General features: G+C 39.9%; 3 protein-coding genes and 1 pseudogene across 9 annotated transcripts in view; 3 read left to right on the plus strand and 1 right to left on the minus strand.

Moving 5' to 3' along the window:
- PHC3 (polyhomeotic homolog 3) overlaps positions 1-26,975 on the minus strand; it is a 58,055-nt gene that overhangs the window by 24,285 nt on the left and 6,795 nt on the right. For 5 of the 7 annotated variants that reach the window (XM_032225136.1, XM_032225137.1, XM_032225134.1 and 2 more), the window contains exons 4-8: positions 25,628-25,705; positions 23,929-24,087; positions 20,862-20,960; positions 2,501-2,738; positions 256-1,112 (exon numbers count right to left, since the gene is read on the minus strand). In XM_032225136.1, the coding sequence (XP_032081027.1) occupies positions 256-1,112; positions 2,501-2,738; positions 20,862-20,960; positions 23,929-24,087; positions 25,628-25,705 (1,431 nt within the window). The remainder of the gene's footprint in view (positions 1-255; positions 1,113-2,500; positions 2,739-20,861; positions 20,961-23,928; positions 24,088-25,627; positions 25,706-26,975) is intronic. The other 2 variants (XM_032225138.1, XM_032225139.1) reach the window with 2 other exon arrangements.
- Positions 4,123-4,247, plus strand: LOC116514475 (annotated as a pseudogene).
- On the plus strand, positions 7,150-9,342 carry LOC116513868 (A-kinase anchor protein 4-like). Its single transcript, XM_032225142.1, has one exon. It carries the CDS (start codon positions 7,150-7,152, stop codon positions 9,196-9,198), a length of 2,049 nt encoding a protein of 682 aa, XP_032081033.1. The 3' UTR covers positions 9,199-9,342.
- On the plus strand, positions 16,390-18,825 carry LOC116513867 (A-kinase anchor protein 4-like). Its single transcript, XM_032225141.1, has 2 exons — positions 16,390-17,148; positions 17,191-18,825. The coding sequence occupies exons 1-2, from the start codon at positions 16,498-16,500 to the stop codon at positions 18,823-18,825; spliced, it is 2,286 nt and encodes a 761-aa protein (XP_032081032.1). The 5' UTR covers positions 16,390-16,497.

Raw genomic sequence — 26,975 nt, forward strand, 5'->3', positions numbered from 1 at the left:
TACGATGAGCTTTCTGAAGGACACAGTCATTTTAATGCTCCAAGGGATGGATTTGCTTCTCCTGTACAAAACGCTCTACCTCGGTCTGCCTTCAACAGCTCTGCACAATCCTTATTTACAACAGTGCTTACAATCCTTCAAAATTTTGCTTCTTCGGCAGGAACCTAATGCCAATAAATATTCCAGATAACGTTCACTTGTCCATCTTTCACACAGTTTTAAAACTAGAACGGAAGTCATTCTCCAGAGGCTTACCACTGGGGTTTCAATAGGTACTGCTTGTTGCACTTGGAGGTTTACTGCAACCGTTTGGGGAGGCGGAAGAGTCTGAAGTGGCAGCTGGACCAAAGCTTCAGCAGCGGGAAGCTCCTCTTCAGAAACTAAGGTATTTTGTACCAAAACCTGATCTTGGGACAAAAGTTCAGGCTGGACTTGCAAAGATGGAACAGGAGGAAGGCTCATCTGTTGAGGGTGGGCTGGAGTTGATGACAGCTGTGGAGAGGTTGCAAGTGGAACTGGCGCTGGGTGCAATGTTGGGTATGGTTGATGAGATGATGGCGATGACATCTGTTGGGTGGGAGACAGCATGGAAGGCCGGTCTGCTGGTCCCCCGTGGACTAATGGGGAAGGGGACAACTGGGGCGGATGAGCAGCGGATTGTGAGGTTGATTCCGTTGAACTCTCATCAGCTTGCACCGAGTTATGTTCGGACTGGAGCGCCGACGATGTCAGTGGATGGGATTGAATAAGAGTCTGGGGGTGGATAATTATACTGGGGGATTGGCTGGGCGAAGTAGAGGGCGGCGGAGATACTACAACAGATTGTTGTGGGGATGGGGATGGGGTTGGAGAAAGTGGAGGAGGGTGGACATGGACAGGGGTGCAGTGCTGGGATGGGGTAATGGCGGGATCTGGAGTCAGAGGATGGCCCTGAAGGGGGGCACAGTGCTGGGACGGAGTGGCTTCGTGGCTGGGAGGCAGCTGGAGTGTGATTGGTTGGACTTGCTGTTGCTGAAAGATTAGCTGATGGTGAGAGAGCTTGGAAGGTGGCGAGTGAAGAGGGAGGTGCTGATGTTTTAACAGGGAATGAGGTTGCATCGGAGAATATGAGGCTACACAATAAAAATGGAAAGATTTACAATTAATATTTATTTTAAGAGCACAGAAAGCCATTAAAATATGCTTATTTTCAGATAAATATCAATATTTGTACGTAGGTTTACCTACTGTTTGCTGCTTAATACCCATTATATTTAACATTACTTAAATTTGACAAAGCCTTAAGAGAAAGACATCTGTGATCATGTACAATTAAACTTACAGTAAGTTTGAATAAATTAATCCCCAGTATGTTTTGATTTGGTTTTTAAAAAAAAATAATTTTAGAAATCTTTAACATGAGCAGCTTTATCTAAGGATCTATACAACTGAATTTCTAAGGAAAAAAACCACATTCAGAGCAAGAAAAAAAATCTTGTACCTTAAGTGACTTAAAATAGATTTTTCGCTTTGAACTTTAACAACAAGAACTAAATCCACTTTATCTTTATTTTATTAAACAATAAAAGAAAGCAATGAGAATGATTTTTCTGGATTATTGGATCGAGTGAAAGGAAAATATTGTATTGGGTTATTTATGCTGCCTAAACTCTACAAGTAATTCAAGGATAGCAATAGCAATAACACTTAGACTTACATGCCGCTTTACAGAGTCAGCATATTGCCCCCAACAATCTGGGTCCTCATTTTACCCACTTTGGAAGGATGGAAGGCTGAGTCAACCTTAAACGTGGTGAGATCTGAACTGCCAAACTGCAGCCACCTGGCAGTCAGCAGAAGTAGTCTGCAGTACTGCACTCTAACCACTGTGCTATCATGGCTCATAGTTGTCAGCTAGAACTTTGAATCTAACATTTGATGCCGACTGATTTCTGAATTTATTGAATTCTGTACCGAACTACTAAATTTCTTCTAATCAATTCAATTGGTTGTTAAGTGGCAAAACCTTCTCAAATGTTGATACACAGGGGATTCATTTCTTTTCTTTCTTAGCTTTCTCTAATAAATTAAAATATTGTAAATGCTGACTTCCCATATCTAATTATTCAGGTACATCAGATTTCTTCTTTGGAAAAATGTGATCCATGCTCTTAATATCGTAACTATCTAGTCAATAACAACATCTGAGATACAAAAGAGCCAGAGAAAAGAGAGCAGAGACTTCTGCTCCCTTAGTCCAAGGGCTTCGCATGAAATGGGTCCCCACCAATGAAGAGCATCCTTTAGTTCCGTAGAGATTCAGGTTTTGTAGCCTAGCCGACATATTATTGGATGCAAACCATCTGACATAATAATGCCTACAAATCAAGTGGTTTTGGTACTTGTGACTGGGGTAGCAACAAATGGACAAACATTTCAACAAAAGTCTTAACTATAAAAGAGCATCCTTAAAAATCCTTCTGTGGGCTTTTAAGGATGTCCTGCTGTTGGACTGTCCTACCTGGTGCCATTAACTGATGAATACTTGACGTACGGGTAACAGCTGGACTTCGAGGCTCAGCATTTGGGCTGTCTCCTTTCCTTTTGCTTTCTAGATCCGATTGGCTGGCTTTGGCACCGGTTACAGATTTGCTAGGACACACAGCTAATGTCTGGGGTTGACTAGCGTTTTTGGGCGTTCCGTTTTGAGAAGTAGACAATACACCCAGCTTCTGACTCCGCAAAGTCAAATTCTGGACCTAAAAACAAAAAGGCAAATAAATATTTTTAAAGGTATCTTTTCGTGTAAATACATGCATTCTCTGGGGCCGTGCCTGCACTGAGGAACAGCAATCCCTCCCAGAGATTTAGATGGGTTTAATTCTGTTAGCTTTTAGACTTAGAATAACTTTATTGTCACTTTGAATGTACACTAATCGGCATACATTAAAATGAAATTTCGTTGCATACAGCTCTCAAAGGATCACCACCTCCAATATGCACTACTTTTCGTAAGTCTTAAGTCCTGGCAGTCATTTAGGCTAGTAAATTAGGTGAGTTTTGTTGTGATGTGGTTTTGTTTTGAGGGTTATTGTTTTAATCTGGGCATCATGGGGAACATATTGTTAGGTGGATTTAATCTTTGTATACTTCCCAGAGTTGCTATTGTGAGATGGGAAGCTCTATAAATGGTTTAAACACACACAGACACACACACCACACACACACACTCTAGTTCAGGGGTCAGCAACCTTAAACAATCAAAGAGCCACAAAGGTCCTAACCGGAAGCTCCCTGTTCAATTGTGCAGCCGATCGGAAGTCCGGTTCCCCCACCATAGAGTCTCCTCCTAGTGTGGTATCTCTTTTCCTCTACCTGTCCTAACCAAAAGCCTGATTAATTGTGGAGCCAACTGGCGACAGGGAGCTACAGCAGAGGGATGAAAGAGCCACATGTTGCTGACCCCTGTACTAGATTTACAAAAAAAAAATAAAAAAATCTAATATTGAAGAAATTTGGCCATTTTCAAAACAAGACAGAAAAGCAAACCAGGATCAGGTTTCACAATAGCAAGAATTTAATATGCACCATGTCAGTGATATGGCAAATGTTGAAAATAATAGAAGCATTGTTTTAGCTGAGAAAAAGAATATAGTCTAAATTAAACTGGCAAGCCTTGCATTGGCAACGAGGAGTGGATTTCAAATACAGGTAGTCCTCAAATTACGACCAAAATCAAGCCCAAAATTTATGTTGCTAAGTGAAACATCTGTTAAGTGAGCTTGCCCATTTTACTTTTCTTGCTGCAGTTAAGTGAATCATTGCCTTCGTTAAGTTTGTAACATGTTGTTAAGTGAATCTGGTTTCCCCATTGACTTTGCTTGCCAGGTCACAAGAGATGATCACGTGACTCTGGGACACGGCAACCGTCATAAATATGAACCAGTTGTCAAGCATCTGATTTTTTTTAAATTAAAATATTTTAATTTTTAATTTAAAACAAATACAACATCTTTCTTTACATGCTATGGAAAGTGTATCAGTTGTCAAGCATCTGATTTTTGATCACGTGACCCTGGGGATGTCGCAACGGTCATTTAAGTGTGAAAAATGGTCATAAGTCACTTTTTTCAATGCTTCTCAATCGCTTCTCAGCCTTTTGGCTAAGATCAAGTGTAGTATAATTTGGTTTTTTTCCACTTTACAGGGCTAATCCTGTAAGGGAGGCAGGAAGAAAACATTCTGGTGTCGTTTCTAGCCTAATCTTTATTGCCCGGCTTACAGAAACTGCCTCTCCGGTTAACCCTTATTACATTGTAACAACTAAGGCGAAGGGCCCATCGATGTCAGTGACGTCGAGTTGTCCACGCCCACCCCGTCACATGACCATCAAGCCCCGCCTACCCAGCTGGTCATTAGGGGCAGAGAACTGGTTGTTAAATTATTTGAATCCCACCACAGATATGGTAGCAAGGAAGAACAAAAGTTCCCTCGTGAACTGTTCTAATCAGGCAGTTTGAAGTGGTCCATAAACAACTCAGAATAGACTTGTTTTGAGATTGGATAACTTCCAAATCAAAATATTGTGTAATGGAAACTTTCCTATATTCCCCACTTGGTAGTTCTCTGTGTCATGTTTACAAGAGGGTTTTTTTTTTTTTAAATTACTTTTTGGGAAAAAACTCCCAGTTGTTTTCCTCAAAACTTTCACAGTGTTAATAGATCAAGCTGCAGTAGTGACCTAAGTGCAGTCTAGTCACCCCTTTTGGTGCCACTCATCTCTCTCCACATTTGTCAAAATCTCCTAACTTCATAATTATCTCAAAAGATCTTAGTACATTATCAGTGCTTTCGCTATAATTTGCAGGGTATTGAAAATATCTTCTGAAATTCTGAAAAGGCAAATCAATTAACAGAGAGCAAACCCCACTTCCTTCTAGCCCTGAAAACATTACCTATTTGGGGAATGAAACGCCTGGAAGCGAATAACCAAGGACTCCGCAAACTATTTTCTGCGTTTCTAAACGTTAAGCTTATTTTAAGCTCCTTTCTGCCTTTCAGATTTGTACTTCGAAGTGACTGTTGCCTTGGTGCCGTTGGCTGTATGTTATCTAATGCAGACCTGTGTAGACGTGTTCCTGAAACTCATTTGGTTTAGATTAAAATCTCATTTATTTAATTATAATTTATTATTTGAAAACTTCAGACAAAACAGGGTGCAAAAGAGAGTGCAGGGGGTGTGGCAAGCCCCTCCCTCATGCCTTGTTTTTGCTCCGAGAAGGCTGCAGGGAGGCCTACTAGGCCCAAAACGGGGCAGGTGTGCATGTGTGCGTATGCACAGGGGAGCACGGTGTTGCGCGCACATTGCATTCTGGGTGCAGCACACAACAACAAAAAGGTTAGCCATCAATGACCTATTATGTAGTGCAGCTTTCTATGGAGTAGCATATATGGCTGATACCATAGTTGACTAATTAGACTTACTTGAATACAGGCAGTTAGAAAATATCCACATTTTTGGGAAGGGGAGGGGACAGTTACTCTTGCCAGTGTTGAACTTCTGTTAGGAAGTTTTTCAACTTAAATTTGCCTTCTTCTAACTTGATATTATATGGTCTTGACCTCCATGTATTTGAAAATGTTACCCCATGCTAATCTTTTCTTAAGGCTAAATATATCCAGTTCTTTTAAATTCCTGGTTACTATTTTCAGCTTACTGCTCTACTCTATATTGTATCACTTCTTCTGGAACATTAGTGATCTCATCCACTTTTGGATCATCTACAAATATGATAAGCTATTCTTTTTTTTTTTACCTCTTTGTCCAAATCTTTAGTTAAAATAGTGAGAGAGACTGCTCCTAAGGTCGAAACTACATTGCCTCCATTTGATACCAAACTTCAGTTTGATGAGAAGTCATCGATAAAAACTCTGAGTACCATTTTTCAAATATTATGTCTAATCCAGTGATTAGATATAATATCCAGACCTATTTAACTAAATGCTAATCAGATTACGATAAAACTAGTATATATCCTAGGTCAAAATATATTCTACTCAGCACCCTTCCACAATTTGTACGGGATCAAAAAATGAAATGAGTTAAGTTTTTGACAAATTCATGTTCTCACAGCCATCGCTGCATCACAATTGAAGAAACCAATTGCTGTTTTGAGCACCTTGGACACCTCAACCGATACCAAGTTTTTACTTTTTTATTAACACAATTTTTACGAATCCGAATGGCCTACATATACAATTCTTTGATGATTGGTCCCTCTTATTAACTCTTGCAATTGTCTTTTTATTTTCCTTCATTCTGTGTAACAATATTGGTTGTTATTCTTATGATTTATTGTGATACTGTCATGTTTTATTATTGTACTCTTTATGCCGTCTTCTTCTTTTTAAATAACCCCATTCATCTTAGGCTCTTTTCTCATTCATTCACATACCATTTATTTCCGGGTATATAATATACAAAGGCAAGCCAAGATGATATGAAGAAACTGCAAATGCAACTGATACAAAACAATAACGGATAAGAAAAATGAAGAAAAAAGTAATAGCATAATGGAAATTGATTCAGGAATAAGTGAGCAGATTTTTAAACCAAGAAAGGCTTAATGGACAAAATGAGCTTTCCTTTTTTTTGTGATAAGGATAGTTGTCAAAGATTATGCTTCACTTTTCAAACACATTCAAACCAAACAGTATTATCAAGCTTTGTGAAATGTAATAAAATATACATTTTGGGGGAAACAAAATGACTTTTGGATCAATGTTATTTGTTTTGTTGACAGTGTTCTAAACATTGGTTTATTTAAGCAGCAAAGAATACTTTTTCATGCAAATCCCATATCCTTAACAAGATGATTTTCATCCGTTGGTTTTACTTTAGTGCAGGTTGGGCAATGAGAACTGCAAAACAATCGAATGTTAACCATGACCAAGGGATGATTGGCTGCTGGATGATATTACTGCTTTATGATGTCACCGCTGTCATAGAAACAATCTGTGCACACAAATGAATATGCTACCAGCCAGCACAAGAGCATGGAAAGCTAAGAGAGGAGGCAACATCTTGAGTGGGGCAGGGTCAAGGTCAACAAAAACTGAAATAAGAGCGGTCGATGACCCGGGTTTCTATTCTGGTTCCGTTTAAATAGTATGGCTCATGAGATTGACTGGTTACACAGTCAATCTGGCCTTTGCAAAGTAGACCTATACAGCCGTGAAGGAGAAAGGGATCAAGATCGTAAAGTTATCTGTTTTGTTGATGTTGCCAACCTTAACATAAAGGATAGAAACAGACGTAAAAGAAGTGCCACTGACCCTTGCGTTGACCTAAGTAATCTTGAAGAAAAAGAAGTCATTGTGATTAAGGACAACGAACACAATCGGCACAGCAATACTGAAGGAGCGGTCTGCCTTTTCAAACAAGGGTCCTCTGAAGAACTTAACGTTGTGAGCTGGCTCAGCAACGACCTTCAGAAATACGCAATTGGATTCAAGCATGCACTAAGGCCCTCCGGCCCTCGTAAATCAGCTTACGAATCACCTACAATTGAAAAGATGTCCCAGGGAAGCGACACGTCATTCAGAGGCTCTTGTAGCCAGAGAGGAGATGACCTTTCATATTACGTTAACAAGCTTTGTTCCTTAGTGGTTCAAATGGCACACAAAGAAATGAAGGATAAACTGGAAAGCAGCGGAAGATGCATTCGTCAGTCCATCCGAGGATCTAATGGCAAGAATGGGGAAGACTATGCCAAGCTGTCTCCCAAACCATCTCAGGATGACCCAAGAAAGACCTCACTCTTTTACGGTGAGATGTCTAATCAGAGCAAGCAAAATGGCTACAACCAAGGAGCAGACAGACAAATGTTGGAAAGGAAACAGTCAGCACAAGATGATGGTTCTTGTAGCAAGGGACTGATGGTGTATGCAAACCAGGTTGCTTCAGATATGATGTTCTCGTTCATGAAAACAATGAAAGTCCAAAAGGGGAAGCATCCTCCACCAGCCTGTGTGGTGTTAAAGAAAGTCCTCCTCAAACACACCAGAGACGTCATATCTGACTTAATCGATTCCACCATGAAGAACTTACACAATGTAACAGGAGTGCTCATGACAGATTCGGATTTCATCAATACTGTGAAGAAGAACCTTTTCAACGCTGGGACCCAGAAATCAACGGAGATTCTGGAAGCGATGGTGAAACGCTTATTTAAAGCCCTTTCAGGGGACGATAAGAAATCTCAAAGCTTAGCTTTTGCAGCATTGAAAGCTGGTACTCATTGTGACTCCAGATCTCAAGGACTTCAGTTCGCATCACTTAAGGGCGAGATGCATGGCCCTCTAGGTGGCAGAGGAAACGGACAGATGAGACCTCTTCCATCCGGAAGCAAGGGTTCAGATAAGCACTGTTCAATGGATGTGTATGCTAAAGACCTTATCGTAACAGCATTAATGTTAATACAGCAACATCTGTTAGAAAAAAACAAAGACCAAGGATGCCGGGAGTCAAATACTACATCGTTTGGCTATGTCCATGACAGAACTGGAGGCTCCAAATATGGTTCAAGGCCAAGTGGAGGAAGGCAGGATAGCCTGGAATCACAAAAATGTGATATCTCAAGTATCCTTTTGTCAATCATCCAGAAAGTATTAAGAGAAGCTGGCTGTTCAGACGAGAGTTTTGACAAAGGCTACAAACAACCTTCTTTCGCTGAGTGCAGACCACAAAGGTCCCCACCAAAATCAAATGGATGCCCTGAGATGTATGACAACATGGAACAGATCAACAGACAATTTATTGACCAGCTGGTGGAATCTGTGATGAAGTTGTGCATGTTGATGGCTAAAGGCAATGAATCTGATGGAAGATGCAACGGGAGACCTTTGGTAGGTTCAGGATCCGAGGTGATTGTGAACAACCAGAACTGCAACAACAGTACCCAAAACAGAGAACTGCAAGCTGTGCTCCAGTGGTTGGTTGCTTCGCAGTTCAACGTGCCAAACCTGACTTTCATGAACGAGCACAATGGAGACCTAAACAGACTTCCACAGCTGGCTGATAAAGCCGTCAAGAAAGGCTACAGTGTGGGAGATATTGTTCAGGAAGTAATGAAGTATTACGAGAAACAACAGACGGATGGCATGTCAGGATGCAGGCCTCAATGTGGACTGGTCGACTGGCTGCTTTGTAACCTGTAAGAACCAACTCTTCCCTCTCATGTTACTCTCATGACCCCAGCGTAGGCGCCTAAACCATTCTTTCCTGGCGCATCCGACACCACCATTGCAACCCAACCGCAAGCAATAACGCACTGAATTGAACCAGGGTAGCTGGGCAAGCTCATCAATAAAAAAAAGAATAAAAAAAAGTGAGGGGGGAGACAGGCTGTTTATTGATCACTTCAAACAAACCGTTACAGATAGCCAAGTCCTAGTTAGCTTTACCATCCTATTGTCCAAGGATTCGGGAAAAAAAAGAAACAAAAAGCACAATAAATAAACAATATGCAAAAAAAAAAAAGAGGTGCGGCATGGTTATAGCCGTTCAGATTTCTACCATCCCCATAAAAGGGTATTGAAAACTAATGAGAAAAAGCAAAGAACAAAGAATTGGGGGTTGGGGGTGGGAATTCAGGATAATTTTTTGGGAGGGGGGAGGGAGGCGTGGCTTATAAATCTACCAGGCGCTAATACTAAAGGTATTCAAATGGTACTTACATTCAATTTAATTTTTGGCAAACTTTTTTCTAAACAGAGTTTGAAAATCTGCAGTAGTACAATAAGACATGTTTTTGCAATATGCATATTTTTCTACGCAGCTTACGCGATTACTTCGATACATATTTTTGCTGTAAGTTCCCCTAATTTTTTTCTTTGCAACTTTCCTAATATACTGACTGAAATGCCACTTAGCTCTAGCATATAATTTGGAACGTGATTTTTCTAACAATCTTGTTTATACAACCCTTTCTAGCTCAAAACAATGAGCAACAGAAAAGTCATTGTTACGGCAGAGGGCATAACAGAAGATCGTGGCATTTCAAGATAAACCCATAATAGGTTTTCTATGCTTTAATGGTTCAGAGAACATTTGGAAGCATCCATATCTCCACCATTTGGAAGTATCCATATCTCCATCTCTCCTTACATTGACTCTATTTGAAAGAGAAGCTCTCTTTTGGGTTCCAAATTGATGGGGCAGGGCAGCCCGCAAGATCCACCCCAATAGTACAAAAAAAAAATATCTTTCAGTAACCTGCACTCATCTAAAGTAGGAAGTTATCGTCCTTCGACTATTATTCATTGGTTGCCCCATACTTTCCATGATGAGAAGGAGCATGATCATCAGAAAAGAATCCCTTCAAACGACTTTGGCTTTTGAAGCATTTGTTTCAAAGCGCTTTCCTTCAGGATGTTGTTTAGGCATTTGACTCCATCCCGGTGTCATCAGGTGGTCCAATGCAAACAGGCTGGAACCAAATCCTGTTGCATTTCCTCACCTCATACCACCAGTTGCTTAAAAATTTAATAACTTGTTAGGCAAAGCTGTTCATCCCAATATTTAGGAGAATTGTATTCTCCTCTTTACCCAGAAGCTAACCGTTTTGCTGCAATCAAGTTATAATGGAAAAGATGGAATTATCATACCCTGTCACATACCTGTAGCTTTTATTCAATCACAGAGGTTATTGCTCATTAATACAAATTAGTAAGAAATGTTCTCAATCATGAACAACCTGAGGAGGAGGAGGAGGAAGAGGAGGAGGAAGAGGAGGAGGAGGAGGAGGAGGAGGAGGAGAAGAAGAAGAAGAAGAAGAAGAAGAAGAAGAAGAAGAAGAAGAAGAAGAAGAAGAAGAAGAAAAAAAAAGAATGAGATTTCCTCATCATGAGAATCATGGACCTTGCTTCCATCAATCATGGCATCCTGCTTTTAAGTATTTGTTTCAAATGTAAACATGAATTTAGATTTCACCACAGGCTTATCAGGTAAAATAAGGACTCAATAGCTAGGTTTATAAGGTAAAGGTAAAGATTTTTCTCCCACATACATGTCAATCGTTCCTGACTCTAGGGGGCGGTGCTCATCTCTGTTTCTAAGCCAAAGAGCCAGTGCTGTCCGAAGACTTCTCTGTGGTCACGTGGCCGGCATGACTAAACGCCAAAGGCGCATGAAACGGACCACCTTCCCACCAAAGGTGGTCCCTATTTCTCTACTTGCATTTTTTATGTGCTTTCGAACTGTTGGATTGGCAGAAGTTGGGACAAGTAATGGGAGCTCACTCTGTTACACGAGGCTAGGGATTCGAACCACTGAACTGCCGACCTTCTGATTGACAAACTTAGTGTCTTAGCCACTGAGCCACCACATCCCTTGGCTAGGTTTATATTACACCGTACACTCTGAATCAGGATTAGTGGAATATAGATGTATTCATATGATCTGAAAAGTACCCAACCCCATTTTAGAGTAATTTAGCATGTAACACAAAGCTGGTGGTTACCTACCATTTCTGGAACTCAGCAATAACAATTTAATGTGTTAAATTAAGATTACATGAATACCTACCATGTACTGGGACTAGGACTATGTTAACACTAAATTGGAACATAGTAATTTGAATGCCTTTTTTAGCTTAACACAAATTTTGCATTTGGGGTAGTACAATTAAGAGTGGACCTACACCCTAATTATTTTTTTGTAGGGAAGAGAAAACACAGAAAACCTTACCAGCTAGAAGAGTTTAATACTTAACAGGCGAGGAAAAGTGCTTCTATCCTGTAAAATCACCCATTATGGCCAACTGATCTATCTTAAGCATATCACAATGCATCTTGACATTTATCTAGAAAAGCCCCGGAATCAGGAAAGGCCAAGATTTTATAATAACATTTTAGTCATTTTGCAATTATAAAAGCATTTTTGGTGATACTTAAAGAACCTGGCAGAATGAAGAACAGAACCTCTTGCCCCAGGGAGCAGAACACAGAAAGCTAAAGAAAAGCAGATTCTGTTTGAATGTAAGGAAACGGCTTCCTAACCGTGAGAGGAATTTTACAGCACAACCAATTATCTAGGTAATAACAGCTAAACATTTCTCCAAAGGCGTCAAACTATTGGCTGGAGAACTACCTGTCCGGAAACTTTGAACCTGGATTACTATACAGCAGTGGTTCCCAAACTTGGCAACTTTAAGACTTGTGGACTTCAACTCCCAGAAGCAGAGCTGGCTGGAGAATTCTGGGAGTTGAAGTCCACAAATCTTAAAGTTGCCAAGTTTGGGAACCATTGCTATAGAGGGACTCCTTATGACCACAATGGAGTCCAACATTTCAGTTGTTAAGTGAGACATTTGTTAAGTGAGTTTTGCCCCATTTCACAACTTTTCTTGCCCCGGTTGTTAGGTGAATCGCTGCGGTTGGTAAGTTGGTAATCCAGTTGTTAAGTGAATCTGGCTTCCCCACTGATTTTGCTCACCAGAAGATCGTAAAAAGAGATCACATGACCTTGGGACACAGTAACACATCTAAATATGAACCCAGGGTCAAGCCCCCTGAGTTTTGATCACCTGACTGTGGGGAATGCTGCAACAGTCGTAACTGTGGAAAAATGCTCAAAAGTCGCATTTTTTCAACACCGTGGTAACTTTGAACGGTCGCTAAATGAACTGTTGTAAGTAGAGGACTACCTGTATTGACTTAGAGATAATCAGGATAGCCTGAATGGCCCCTTTCAATTCCATGATTCTATGAAAATGCAGACTTTTCAAGACAAACAATAAGAAGAACTGGTCTCCCTCCTTTCCTTTATACACACTTTTATTTGGGATGCTGCTTTTTTTCCGTTTATTTTAAAAGCACAGTTTGACAAGCCACAACTTATTTTTTGGCTCTGCTTATATCCATGTAAAATGTACCTAGGGCTTGTGTTGGATGACCATGGGCAAAACGGTGCCCTGATCTTAAGGAAAATATAAGCTTGGACTTGGACATTTATTTTCCTCGATCATTCCAATTTTACATCCTCACCATCCAGCCAGAGCTGAAGAAGCTTCCTGGTTGAGAAGTGAAACGTCTTCCAAGAAAAACAAGAAAGTCCAGTTGCCTCTTGAAAAAAAATCACCTTTGGGCTAAGCCAAAGATACTATATATCTAGAACAGTGGTAGTGAACCTGGTCCTTACCGCCCACTAGTGGGCGTTCCAGTTTTCATGGTGGGCAGTAGGGGTTTGCTGGAACTCTGCTTTATAAATTTTATAAATTAAAGTTACTTCCCTACTTTATAAATCACCATTTACTGTGGAACCAGTGGGTGGTTAGAAAATTTTACTACTAACAGAGATACAAACGTGGGCGGTAGGTAGAAAAAGGTTGACTACCCCTGATCTAGAAGCTAGATGAAATCTATTGAAAAGTGAGTCTAATGTTTTGAGTAGAAGAGTATTTTAAATCATTACGTTTTATTTTTGAAATATTTCTGTTGTTCTCTGCAAAACTAATGCAAATAAAGGATTACTACTGAGTCACAAAAATGTTAGGTAGATAGACAGGCCTAATCTTTAAATAACTAATAGATCAGGCATACCCTGAAGTCACCTCAATGGACAATCATCAATACACAGAATGGATGGGATGTACACGTAAAACACAAGAGAAAGGGAAACAACGAAGAAGTCTTGTTAAAAATATGAAACCACAAGGCCATTACATTCAGTCCTATATTCAAATTTAAATTAAAGCTGAATGGTGTCACAACTGGAAGACTAGATAGGGAAATCTGATTAAGCAAATACATTATATGCCAACATCACCACAACTTTCATAGATTCCTTACATTCTGTTCCAATTTCACATAGATGTATGAAGCTTATCTATTCTCTGCCGGTATGAAATGTTATATTTTGTGCTAGCTTCAGAAAATATAGTAACACATGTAAGGAAGTCAAGCTAAAACAATTCATTACCCCCAATTTTTGCTGTAGAAAAAGAGACAAATGGTATTTATACTACTGTGAATTTCTTCAGTGAGAATAAAAAGCTTAAGTGAAATCCTCTACATTAATTATTGATTTGTTATATTTCCTATTTTTCTTCTACATGTTCAAAATTGCTTCCATGGGAATTCATTTCATCCCCAAAACAACTGTGAGGCACATCTGGTTGAGATGGAATAACTCAGTTTTAAGGGATAAAAACGGATGTGAACTTGTCAAACATTCGGATGCAGCCTTTGATATGTTCCCATGGTGTATTTTTCTACTCATATAGTTTTAATTTGTTTGAGTCAATTGAGATGCAATTATGGAGAATCATAAGTGTGCACCCATTAAAATGTTAAATAAATTAATTGTAACATGAATATTTAATTCTTTTTTATTCTCTGCCAGTTATCTTTCGCTCTTCATTTTGGCATTGTTCCTTTTAAAATCTGTCCTCCACCAGATTATCAAAAGCTGTGTTTCTTGATCTCATGAAGTTCCATATCCCGAATTTCTAAATTTTATGGAACTTATTTCCAGGTATGTGATATTTTTGAAATGCCAACAGCACTTAACCTAAAAGAAACTTGAGACAGTATCAGCTTTGAAATTTTAAACATTTTATTGGAGAAAAATAACTACTTTCCATGCTGATTTTTACTTATCAGGTCATCTATCTTTCTTTCCTCTGAAATTTCAGTGCTGTGTTTATTTTGGTGGTATTTTAAAAAAATATTCATGACTTCTCCTTAAATAAATAGCAACTCATAGTATTATTTAATAAGTAGCTGCAGAACTCAGTCATTTTTCTACAGTCACACACACACACACACACACACACACAGAGTCTGTAGAGATTCTCAGTCAACTGGACTTTTTTTTTCTTTTGAAGAGGGAGCTGAAGAAGCTTCTTGGATGAGAAGCGAAACGTCTTCGAAAGAAAAAAACAAGGAACTCCATTTGCCTCCTGAAAAAGCACCTTTGGGACAACCGTGACCTGGATAATTGAGAATCTCTCCAGACTTCTAGCTATACAATTTGGAATGAACACCCTTTGAATGGTGTGGGAGTAGGAATGGATTTCCAGAGGGAAAAAAATGCAGACTACAGGAACCAGGAGCATTGCTCAGGTGACCCTGAGGACAAAGATAAACCTTCAAGTCTTCCAAGTGCTTCAAGAACCTCTAAAAGGATGCAAAGGACCAGCTGTCTGCAAGGAATATAAATCCTTCCATTCCCCACTATCCAGTCAGAGATGAAGAAGCTTCTTGGAGGAGAAGTGAAATGGCTTCAAAAGAAAAAAAAAAAAAAAAAACAAGAAAGTCAGTTGCCTCCTGAAAAAGCACCTTTGAAGAGAGAGAATTGAATCTGTGTGTGCCTATTGCCCTCTGGGTTAGTTGCGTCCGATGCCTGTGGCTCTCATACAACTGGTTGTTATTCTCTGTTGATTGACAGGGGCTCTCTTTGGAACCTTGATTGTGGCTGCTCCTGAGTGGTTGCTTTATTGCTGTTCTCCCAAAGAATTGGCTGCTTCATGCTTTACAAAGAAAATAATGCTAGATGGCATACCTATCAGACTTTTCCATACTCCCGAATGCTTCCACGGAGCTTAATAATTATTGGGTAGAGTAATAGTTGCAGGTTGTTCAGAAATAGAAATATAGATACAATGTACACAGACTATTGGACAATAAATAATAGAAACACAGGAAGCCATTCCAATACTGTCAGCATCGTTTGATGAAAGTTCTCCAAAGTTACTTAATGAGGGGTCTTCCACCTTCACCTTGAATGAGGCTGTGACATTGTATTTGCAATGCAAATCCTTTACCATTCCATTTCCAAATCTATTGAGGGCTACTAGACAAGCTACCTTGAACTGCTTTTATGACATATAGGGATTGTCAAAACTTTCCCAGATATGTCCTCTCTGTATTTTATTGCTTCTTGCATGTCCTTATTGCGCCAAATGCAGCTCAGTGTTTGTTACCACTGCAAACAGATCTGCAGCTAAAGAGGGAAGATTCTTTTTTTATGGACATGGCAGCTGAGCATGCAGGAAACAGAACTAAGAATTCCCTAACTGTAAGTGCTTCTCCAACTACATATAACTTGTCACACTACTTTTGCAGTGATGCTCTGAAGGACATTGTAATCAAAAGGTCCTCTAAGGTTTGGTATAGAAATAAGTTAACTACTCTTATTTCTCCACTATTATTTCAAGGAATGCAACATTCCTTTTTTTCCTAATGAAGACAAATTTCTCATAAACTGGGTAGGTGAATGAGAAAAAGTAGCTGAAATATATATTATCAGAGGGTGACAAGATGCTTCTTTGTGATGTCACTGCTGCCATAGAAACTATGTGTGCACACAAGTGAAAATGACATTTGGCAGCAGAAGAGCATGGAAAGTTGAGAGAGGAGGCAACATCTTCGGTCTGGCAGGGTCATCAAAGCAGTTCAGCTGATAAGGAACAACCTTATAGTCTTAGGTACATTTCCACTTCCAAGCCTCAGAAGATGTCTCAGGAAGTTGATTGGTTACACAGCCAAGCAGGTGTGTGTAAGGTCGACCTCTATAATCCTGGAGGAGGAAAGGATCAGGAACGCAAAGTGATTTGTTTTGTCGATGTTTCCAGCCTGAACATTAAGCAAACAGATGATACAGATAAGGATGCTGCTGGCCAATCTAAAAGCAGTGAATCTGCCACAGGACTTGATCTGGGGAAAATGCAGGACAAAGAGGTCATTGTTATCAAGGACAGTGACACACCAGAACAGTCTAAGACAGAAGGAGCAGTTTGCCTGTTCAAACAAGGTTCAACCGAAGAGCTTAATGTTGTGTCCTGGCTTTTTGATGACCTGCAAAAATATGCATGTGGATTTCAGCATGCACTAACCCCTTCAACCGCCCCTCCTGCACAAAAGCCATCGGCAGCGGACAAGATGTCCCAGAATAACAACAATACAGCTTTCAAACCTTCGGAAGGTCAGAAAACGCCATCAGATGAAGTAGCATGCACTGTCCAAAAGCTGTGCACTTTGGTTATGCAGATGGCAAGTAAAGAGATCTCTGAAAATTTGGAAGACGCCGCCAGCAAATGTATACGCAAGGCAATTTATGCCTCTAAAGATGGGAAACCTCTCAATGCCTCTGGTTCGGTAAGTAAGGTTGCATCCAAGATGGTGAATGACGTTATGGAAAATGCTCAGGATCCCAATAAAGAGGAAGGTAAAGGACTCCCCAAGAAAACGTCGCTTTTTTATGGTGAGTTATGTTCCAACCAAAGCGAATCATCACCAGATGACGAAGGAAGACCAACCCATGCCCACTTGATACATCCAAGAAAACAGTCATCCTGCAGTGAAGGTATTGGTTCTTTTAACAAAGGGCTAATGGTATATGCAAACAAAAATGCTAAGGATATGACATTTTCATTTGTGAATGCCACCAAGATACACAAAAGGCCACCACTCCCAGCCTGTGTGATTCTGAAGAGAGTGTTTCTCAAACACACAAGGGATGTCATATCGGACTTAATTGACTCTACCATGAAAAATCTGCACAATGTCACCGGAGTCCTCATGACAGACTCAGATTTTGTTACTATGGTGAAGAAAAACCTCTTCAATGCGGGAACCCAGAAGTCAACTGAGATTTTAGAAGCAATGGTATTAAGAATGTATAACGCTTTGATGTCGGATAATAAGGACAGAGGGCATAGTCTTGTATATTCTTTATTGAAAACAGGATGTTCGTTAGACCCCAATTCTCCAAATATGCACTTTGCATCTTTGAAGGGTGGGGTCCATATGAGGGAAAAGGGAAGGCAAGATGGACAGACATCAGCACAAAAAGTAGGTGAAACAATAATTAAGGATGGAATTAGCATGTTGAGATCAAGAGCAGGAGGCAAAGGTCCAGAGAGGGGATGTCATGATAAGAAGTCAGAAAAAAGTAACTCTACCACCGAGTTTCTAGCAAAAGACCTCATTTTGACAGCTTTAATGTTGATACAACAACATCTCTTAACTCAGTACAAAGAGCCTGTTTGTGAGTCAAATACGTCTTCATTTGGATTTTATGAAAAGGGAGGTAAACATGGTTCTAAATCTCATAGTGCCAGGAGTGAGCCACAGCAGCAAGAATACCAGAGGGGGGAAATACAAAGTGCCCTTCTGTCAATCATCCAGAAGGTCCTACAAGAGGCTGGTTTCAATGTAGATGAGTGTGAAATAAGCAAGAATCCCAAGTCGAACACGTATGACGATAGATCTAATAGAAAGCCCCCATCCAAACAGAATAGTTCAGATGTGGATTGTGAAAATATGGAACAGATAAATAAGAAATTCATTGATCAGCTGATGGAATCTGTGATGAAGCTCTGTATGTACATGACTAAAAGCCCTGATTTTGTTGTGGAAGATTACTCTGACGAGCAAGGGACATACATCACAGCAAGAAACAAAGGCATGTCAACTCCAGATTCAATGTTATCCCAGAAACCTCCACGAACTAATATTGGAAAACCGCTTGTGCCTGCTGGTTCTGAGGTGATAGTAAACAATCAGAGCTCCAACAGCAGCTCACAGAACAGAGAACTCCAGGCTGTCCTCCAGTGGATGGCTGCTTCTCATTTCCAAGTGCCCAATCTCACTTTCATGAATGAGAATGATGATGAGCTGAAGAAGCTTCCACAACTGGCTGACAAGGCAGCCAAGAAAGGTGCAAGCGTGGGGGATATTTTGCAGGAGGTAATGAAGTATTTCGAGAAACAACAGGTTGACGCCGCTGTGGGAAACATGCCTCGTTGCGGATTACTTGACTGGTTGCTTGCTAATATGTAGACAAGTACCAACACCTCCCTCTCATTACTTCCACCCAGCAAAGTTCCATCTTAATTGTAAGATGGAACAACAATACAGCTGATTTTCCATAGACAGCGCTTCCACAGGCTGTGACACGCAAGCTGGGCAAAATCACCAATAAAAAAATACAAATGTCAACTGTTACTAATTTGTTTATTATTTTTTATGTAGATATTATAAATAAGTTACAAGAGTAAAAATAAACCCTAAAAGTATGTCTTAATGAATTGTTATCAAAGCAGTTGGTATACTGATGGTATGTATCATCTTTGATTTCTCTTTTGTTTAAAGGATGTAGTTAATATCCTTCAATTCTAGGTCGAATTAGAGTTCGTTTTCTCTTTCTTCTTTTCATTACTAACTCTAGCAAATAATTCAAAGTTGGATGTTGACATTGTACTTGCTTAACCTTTTTCTCTTTTATATTTCCAATTTTTTTACTGTGTATTGATCAAAATCAATTAAACTTTAACATATTTATGAAAATAATTATGCTACTATATTTATTGATATTTAGTCATTCCATTGGTATCAGTCCATTGTACTAAAATTAATGAAATATGGTCATTCTTGCTGATGACCTGGAACTGTTGTGAAAAGTTTCATATATGTGTATTTACATGTAGGCAACACCCTGTCTCTGTCTTAACACACACACACACACACATACTGCTGTACTAATTTGTCTTTGTTAAATTTTACTTCGCTTTTATTCCCCCACCCACTTTTTTGTTGTTTTATTAAACAATGGTCGTTTTAAAAAATCCATAATAGTAGTGCTAAAGCAAATATAGAGGGATAGATATTTTAATCCACAGTACAAATTGTTATGATGTTTTTTCTGAAAAGTTTTTCACACACCCAGCATTTCATGTACACTTCTGCAAAATTGCCATGTCATTAAATCATAAAATCCTTTCCATTTTTCTGATATGGGATTGCTTATTGTTTGTTATAATTGATTGATCCAAAGTTGTGTTCATGCTTGTATAAATAACCGGGTTTGACCAAACACAAGAATGCAGGCATTTTCACAGATTATTTGAACAATAAAGTTCTCTATTGTCAATTTTTATTACTTTGATTAAAGACACAAATATATAGGAACCATGAGAATGGCTCAAGTGATTAGCCAATACTGCCTACTGTGTCAAACTTTTAAAAAAACAAGTAACTGAGGAAGTTTTTCACATAGGTATAAAAGACACCCAACTTACTTGCTCTATCACAGTTCTTAAACCTGAAGGCAGCTACTCTGAATGATTATATCACACTGTATGCAGTCTATTTATTATTGTTAAATGCATGTCTTATCTGCTCAAAGTTGAATTAAAGAAGGTTAAAGAATCTTAACATTAATGATTGCCCTTAGTTCTTCTTTCACCACAATACCACTGTAACTTTAAATTTTATACCAGGAAAATATGCTGAAGAAAGTTTGAATACTCAGCTGACAGTATTAAACAATGGACATTTTTAGAAGTTAATCCTGTTAACAGAGTTACAGGTACGATTAGGATTCAGTCTCTGTACAAATACGTTTATTCACTGTGTGCTTTAGGAATTAATGTTAAAGGTTAAAGCATAATAACTAGTGCATTGTTTTCCAAGTTGTTTTCCAAGTATGAACTAGTTAAGCATGGCCACATGTATCAGGTCTGTGAAGGTGCTCATCCTACTTTCCGTGGTTAAAATAATAATAATTTTATCTTCAAGAAAACACACATTCACAAACTTTATACGATAAATTATTTATAACTGACCAAAAAAGAATGCGCATCTAGAACATGTTGTATGTGTGTTTGCAAGAGTCCGGTGCCCTTTAGCATTTAAAAGCACCACTGGCTTTTTTTGTGAGTGATTGCACACACAAAAGCTCTAATGCAATAATATTTTGACAAAAAAACAACCAACAATGCATATGAACATAAAGAGGAAAGTCGCATCCCAGTCCTTCACAATGGTTCTGGGTTACAGGTAGACACACACACTCTCCACAATCCATGCAGCCTCACCTGAGTAGCTGCAGACTGACAGGGAAACGAAGATGATGAGGACACAACAGGAATGTCAGACTGGACAGCTGCCACAGTGGTAGCAGGCGTAAAAATCAGCTGTGAAGGCAGGAAAAAGAAAATTGAAAGCCACACAAAGCACACACACACAGGCAGTCCTCGGCTTACAACAGTTCATTTAGTGACCGTTCCAAGTTACAACGGCACTGAAGAAAGTGACTCGTGATTGTTTTTCACTTATGACCGCTGCGGCATCTCCAGGGTCATGTGATCAAAATTCGGATACTTGGCAACTGACTCATATTTATGACGGTTGCAGTGTCCCGGGGTTATGGGGCCACCCTTTGCTGCCACCTGATAAGGAAATCCAGTGGGGAAGCGAGATTCACTTAACAACAACAACAGCGATTTCCTTAACAACGGTGACAAGAAATGTCCTAAAAAAAGGGGACAAAACTCACTTAACAAATGTTTCACTTGGCAACAGAAAAATTGGGCTCCATTGAGGTCATAAGTCGAGGACTACCTGTAGTCTGAAAATAAAATTGGCGTGCCTTTTCTTTTAGCACAAGACCTACAAGTATTTATTCTAATGTCTTAAAAAGAACCTTAACACTTTTTGAGTAGCTTTGCTATTTCATCTCTTTGAAGAATGTCTACAGCCTGAGGCTTTCCCCAAGGCAACATAATTACATGCTGTTCTTCATTGGTATTTGAAAGTTACTAAAAAAAGAAACTAGGGACGTGGTGGCTCAGTGACTAAGATGCTGAGCTTGTCGATCAGAAAAGATGTGCAGCTCGGCGGTTTGAATCCTTAGCGCCGCGTAACAAAGTGAGCTCCCGTTACTTGTCCCAGCTTCTGTCAACCTAGCAGTTAGAAAGTATTTAAAAATAGTAGAAAAATAGTAGGAAAATAGGGACCACCCTTGGTGGGAAGGTAACAGCGTTCCATGCACCTTTGGTGTTTAGTCATGCCGGCCACATGACCACGGAGACATCTTGGGACAATACTGGCTCTTCGGCTTAGAAACGGAGATGAGCACCGCCCCCTAGAGTTGGGAACGACTAGCACATAAGTGCGAGGGGAATCTTTACTTTTTACTTTAAAAGGGAAACTGTCAAATAGATGTAAATACCTGGCCAACCTTGGCTGATCTTAGGAGTAGGTACTTGGTTGAGACACCACTAGGAAATATTAGCGTTGAGAACTAGGGTGGGAAATTGCCTACTTCCTGGAACCTTAGATCTCTGGCTGAACAGAGCAATCTAAACTTTACCAAAAGAGGCACAGATGCTTCTTCTATACTTACCAGAACATGAATAGGAATATTCCTATAATAATCGAAATAATAAAAATGCCACTGTTTGGAGTCAGACTATTTATTTATTTATAAAATGTATAGGCTGCATTTCTTATCTCACGTTAACTCTGGGCAATTTACAATCATTAAAAAAAAACTATATAGGTCAGTGATGGTGAATCTTTTCAGCACCAAGTGCCGAAATGTGAGCGCACAAGGGAAGCACTGAGTGCCGAAAAGGGGGCACTTCAAGTGTGCACTTGTCTGGGGCGCAACCAGGAAGAGGAATTGCCCAGGGGCATGCACACGCTGAAGAATTTACTTCTGGTTTTCAGCGCGCATATGAGTACTGCTGGCGACTCTTCCTGTTACTGCTGCGCATGCGCCAATCAGCCGGCCAGCATGCATGCTCACAGCATGCAGCTCTTCCAGTTTCCGGCACTGCCGCATGCACAAAGGCCAGCTGATCGTCGCATGTGCATGTGCACCAGAAATCAGGAAGAGGAACAGCCGACGCCACGCATGTCAGGTGCCACTTCGGGCACCCGTGCCTTAGGTTCGCCATCACAGATATAGGTTAAAAGCATAAATAGTTAATGCAGAATCCAAAACGCTACAGCCAATTAAAAAATGGGCAGGGCGAGAGCAGGACGGGGGGAGGAGATGGGATCCGTTGTTAATTGATCAACTGCCTCCACTATGATATTCCCTAACTGGAACCCCAAGCTAATTGAAGAGCCAGTAAGCTCTTCTGAAAGGTCAGAGAATGGGGGCTGACCTCATCCCTGGGGCCAAGATATCCCACGGAGCAGATGCAGAACATCTCCTGGATTCTACCAGTTGGAGTAGTCAGGCTAATAGGGCCCGTAGTATGTCTCCTCGGGGGCGGGGGGAGAATTCCAGTAGAATGAGACAGTCCCTCAAGTAGCCAGGACACACAAGGGCTTTATAGAAGATTACCAACACTTTGATTTGCATCTGTAAGCAAATCCGGCAGCCAATGCAGCTCATGGTGTTACATGGGCCATTCTGCCTGTGTGACCGCATCCTACCCTCCTATAGCCTCTGAATGCCCTTCAAGGGTAGCCCCATAAAGGGCACAAGTGCACTTACTTTTGTGACCCGTCAGCAGCCAGTAGAGCTGGCAGCAGATTTGGACAGTGAGGAGGTTGGAGATGAACATGGGCAAATCCTGGAGTCTCGGGAAGGCTCTGATGAGGGTCAGAGAGAGGGCCAGAGCCATATGCCAGTTATCAGCTGCCTTTAGAGTCAGACATCAGTGAGGCAGATGAACAGCTGGAGCCTATTCCCTATGTGTGCATGCACAGAGTTGCCAGATGAAGGGAAAAGCTAAGGAACAAGGGCCGACTTGGGAGTAAGGCCACAGGTGGATGGTGAATGGCCCCTCCCATAGGGAATAAAAGAGGAATGAAAGGGAGGAGTGTTTGCAGGAGACAATTAGTTCATTCCTGCATTCTTGCCAAGTATTGCGGCGTCTGAAGGATATCGGCGTGGCCACCCTCCAAGCCTGATAAAGGTCGGTAATTGTGAACTGTCTTGTCTACCGACCGTGAGAGAGGAAAGACTTTGCTGGAGAGGAATTCACTGTAAATTAAATAAAAGGGGTTTATCAGGAGAAGGACTCAGCTTTGTGCTGCTGGGGGAGCCTAGGTCAGAACACTTGCAACACGCAGCCAAAAGCCGTACATAGAGACAGGAGAGGACAAAAATGCCAAAAAGGGTAACATTAAATCTGCAAGACTTACCATCTGAGCTCGGAGATACATCTGAGCCTGACTGGCAGTCAGATTAGGAGAGGTGCTCCCTAACAGCATCGTCTGCTGCGTAAGACTGCTGCTACTAGTGTTGGAGGTCTGTGAACGGCTTATTAGCTGTGCAGGTGTAGGAGAAGCAGAAAGATTAATCTAGGGGAGAAAAATAAATTATCATTAACTATCTTTAGCCCTCTCATCTAAAGGCAGCCGCTCCCAACAATTCTATTCAATTGACGCTTCTACCGAAAACACGACAGCAGATGCCTAAGTAACATTCACATTATGCCGTGAAATAATATTTTTGTTTTGAAATTATGCTCTGTGGGACATAATTTGGATATGGCAAAATGCTAAGTCTCAGCTTTTAAAACTGTATTTTAGCCTGAAGTCTTTCCTCATTAAAAAGAATACTGGACATAGTCTACTACATGCTAACATTTGCTAACAAATAATAAGAGAATTTTCCAAGCTTAAACATGGCAATTAAACAGCCATATATTTTTTGTGTGTAAGCTTTGCCCATTTGTTAGCCAGCTATTACATCTGAAGCCAGAATTCAGTTCTAAACTCGAAACACTCTGCTTGCAATAAAAGTCCAACAACTTTTGGTAAATTGTAAATGTCATATAGTCTTCAACACTGAAAAGGTTAAATAAGGTTAAATAAATCATAAATAAGCTAACATCAAGTCAGCAGGTTCTCAGTAGTTGAAGTCAGCACTCTTAGTGGATTCTTTTCTCAATGTCCCCATTACTCTTGTACATTCTTTTCTCCAAAAAAACCTAGCAAATCATTTATATTTATCAGCACAAATAAACACACACACACACACACACACACACACACACATGTATGTAAGTATGTATGTATGTATGTATGTATGTATGTATGTATGTATGTTGCATTTGTGCTGATAAATAAATAAAGGGAGACTAGTATAGATCTATTTCAAGCTATTTAGCTCTCATCAGCTAGCCATACCCTTACTGGGATTTGATTAGCTAGCTGATGAGAGCTAAATAGCTTGAAATAGATCTATACTAGTCTCCCTTTATTTATTTATCAGCACAAATGCAACACAAATATAACAAGGGCAACAGTAAAAATAATGGCTTTCTGTCATGATGGTCTCTTGTGATGAGCTGATAGACAGAGAAAGGAAGCAATATGCTTCCTCCCATATTTGGGCATACCAGGGGTTGTGACACTAAATACATATATATGTATGTGTGTGTGTGTGTGTGTGTATGTATGTGTGTATGTATGTATGTGTATATATACAATCTTCCCAAAAGGGGAAAATAATGTTTAAACATCTATATTACTATTTCCAGCATTAAGGCACTGACACTTTAATACAGGAGTGTCAAAAGAAAACAGGCTCCCGAGGTCCATTTTCAGCTGCGAAGGCCTCCTTCAACCCTCTGCCAGCATTCAGCCCTCCTGAGCTCCGTTTTCACTGGCAGAGGGACTGCGGGCCATCCTTTGCTGTTTCCAGGGTGGCCCCGTGGGCCAGATCTAAGTACGCTGCGGGCAGATCCAGCCCCCGGGGCCTTGAGTTTGACACCCCTGCTTTAATAGGTCAAGAATCCCAGTTGTTGCTCCTCAAACATTTGCACAAACAATGTGAATATAAAGAATAAACATGGAACCTTATAGATTAAGAGAAATACTTTTGCTAGATACTTACCGAGGTTTCTGACATGCTGGACTGCTGACTGACACTGCCATTAGGAGAAGCACACTGCCTCCCACCTGAAAGATTTGCCTAAACAGCAAGCATATCTATCAAATGAGTCATCTGCATTGCTAGAAAAAATGCTTGACTAACAAGAGTGTACCCGCATTAAACTCAACGGCAGCCCCAAAGCCACAATTCTCATAATCACTTTTATTTGTGGTCTCCATTGTCTTTAATTCCAGTCGGCTTGCTATCTCTTTTGAAAGCTTAAAGAGTCATATGTTATCCTGAACTAACACTCCATCCACCTAGTAAGGAATTCCATAGTGATTTCCTTCAACCAACCAAGGGATGTTGCTACAATAGGGAGAACAATGTTTGTCCCCTCTCTTATTTTGTTTTCCTCTTTCTTTGCTTGGACCTTAAGGGTAGAAATGAAGCAGTAAATTGCTGGGTGGTAGAAATAGGAAAATGGGATTATATTTTCCAAATAAAAAAATCAATGAACTCTAACTTTTTATTGCATTTTGATGTCACTTTCATTCTTGCGTTTAATATTGCTGGAAGATTAAAAATCCCTGGACATGCAATTATTATAGAAAGATACTCAACAAAAATGATAGAGTACATTCTCTGATGTCAAAAGAGAGAAATGAAAGTCACTGTATCAATAACACAAAGGATTGAAATAATCAGATATTCATAACTAATAATTTTGAATCGCTACATAGTTTCAAAATGAAAATCAATTTGGTTCAGTCTCTAGTCTCAGGCTTCTGTTCCTTAATAGTAAGTTATTTTATTATTATTTTATCAACAGACCATTAAATTGCTTGGTTGAAATATTATTTTTTTAAAAAAAATTACCTCTTCCACTTATGAATATTTTCTTGACTATTTATATCAGAGGTAGGAAATGTGAGATCTTTTAATATTGTCAAACTGCAGTTCCCAGCATGCCTCACTATTGCCTATGCTGGTTGAAGCTATTGGCTATTAAAGTTCCACTGCTCTTAAATACCAAATTCTGCTTTAAGTGCTACAGACAAATATTTGTAGGGTGGGAGGAACGTTAGAAAACATTCCCTTAAAACCAGAGTATTGTATTGTATTATTATTATTATTATTATTATTATTATTATTATTATTATTATTAATAATAATAATAATATACTTTATTCATTAAGCATGAAACTCAGTCAACTGAATATTTAAAAATGTTTCACAAATATTATTGACTGGCACTGATGGTTGATACAGATTACTGCCAGCATCCTAGCTATCGACCAAATATCTTCTTAAAATGCATGACATTCTGAGTAGCAGAGTTTTTTACAGTTCCACTGATGTTATTGCA

This window comes from Thamnophis elegans, chromosome 10 (assembly GCF_009769535.1).
Source record: "Thamnophis elegans isolate rThaEle1 chromosome 10, rThaEle1.pri, whole genome shotgun sequence".
Lineage (NCBI taxonomy): Eukaryota > Metazoa > Chordata > Lepidosauria > Squamata > Colubridae > Thamnophis > Thamnophis elegans.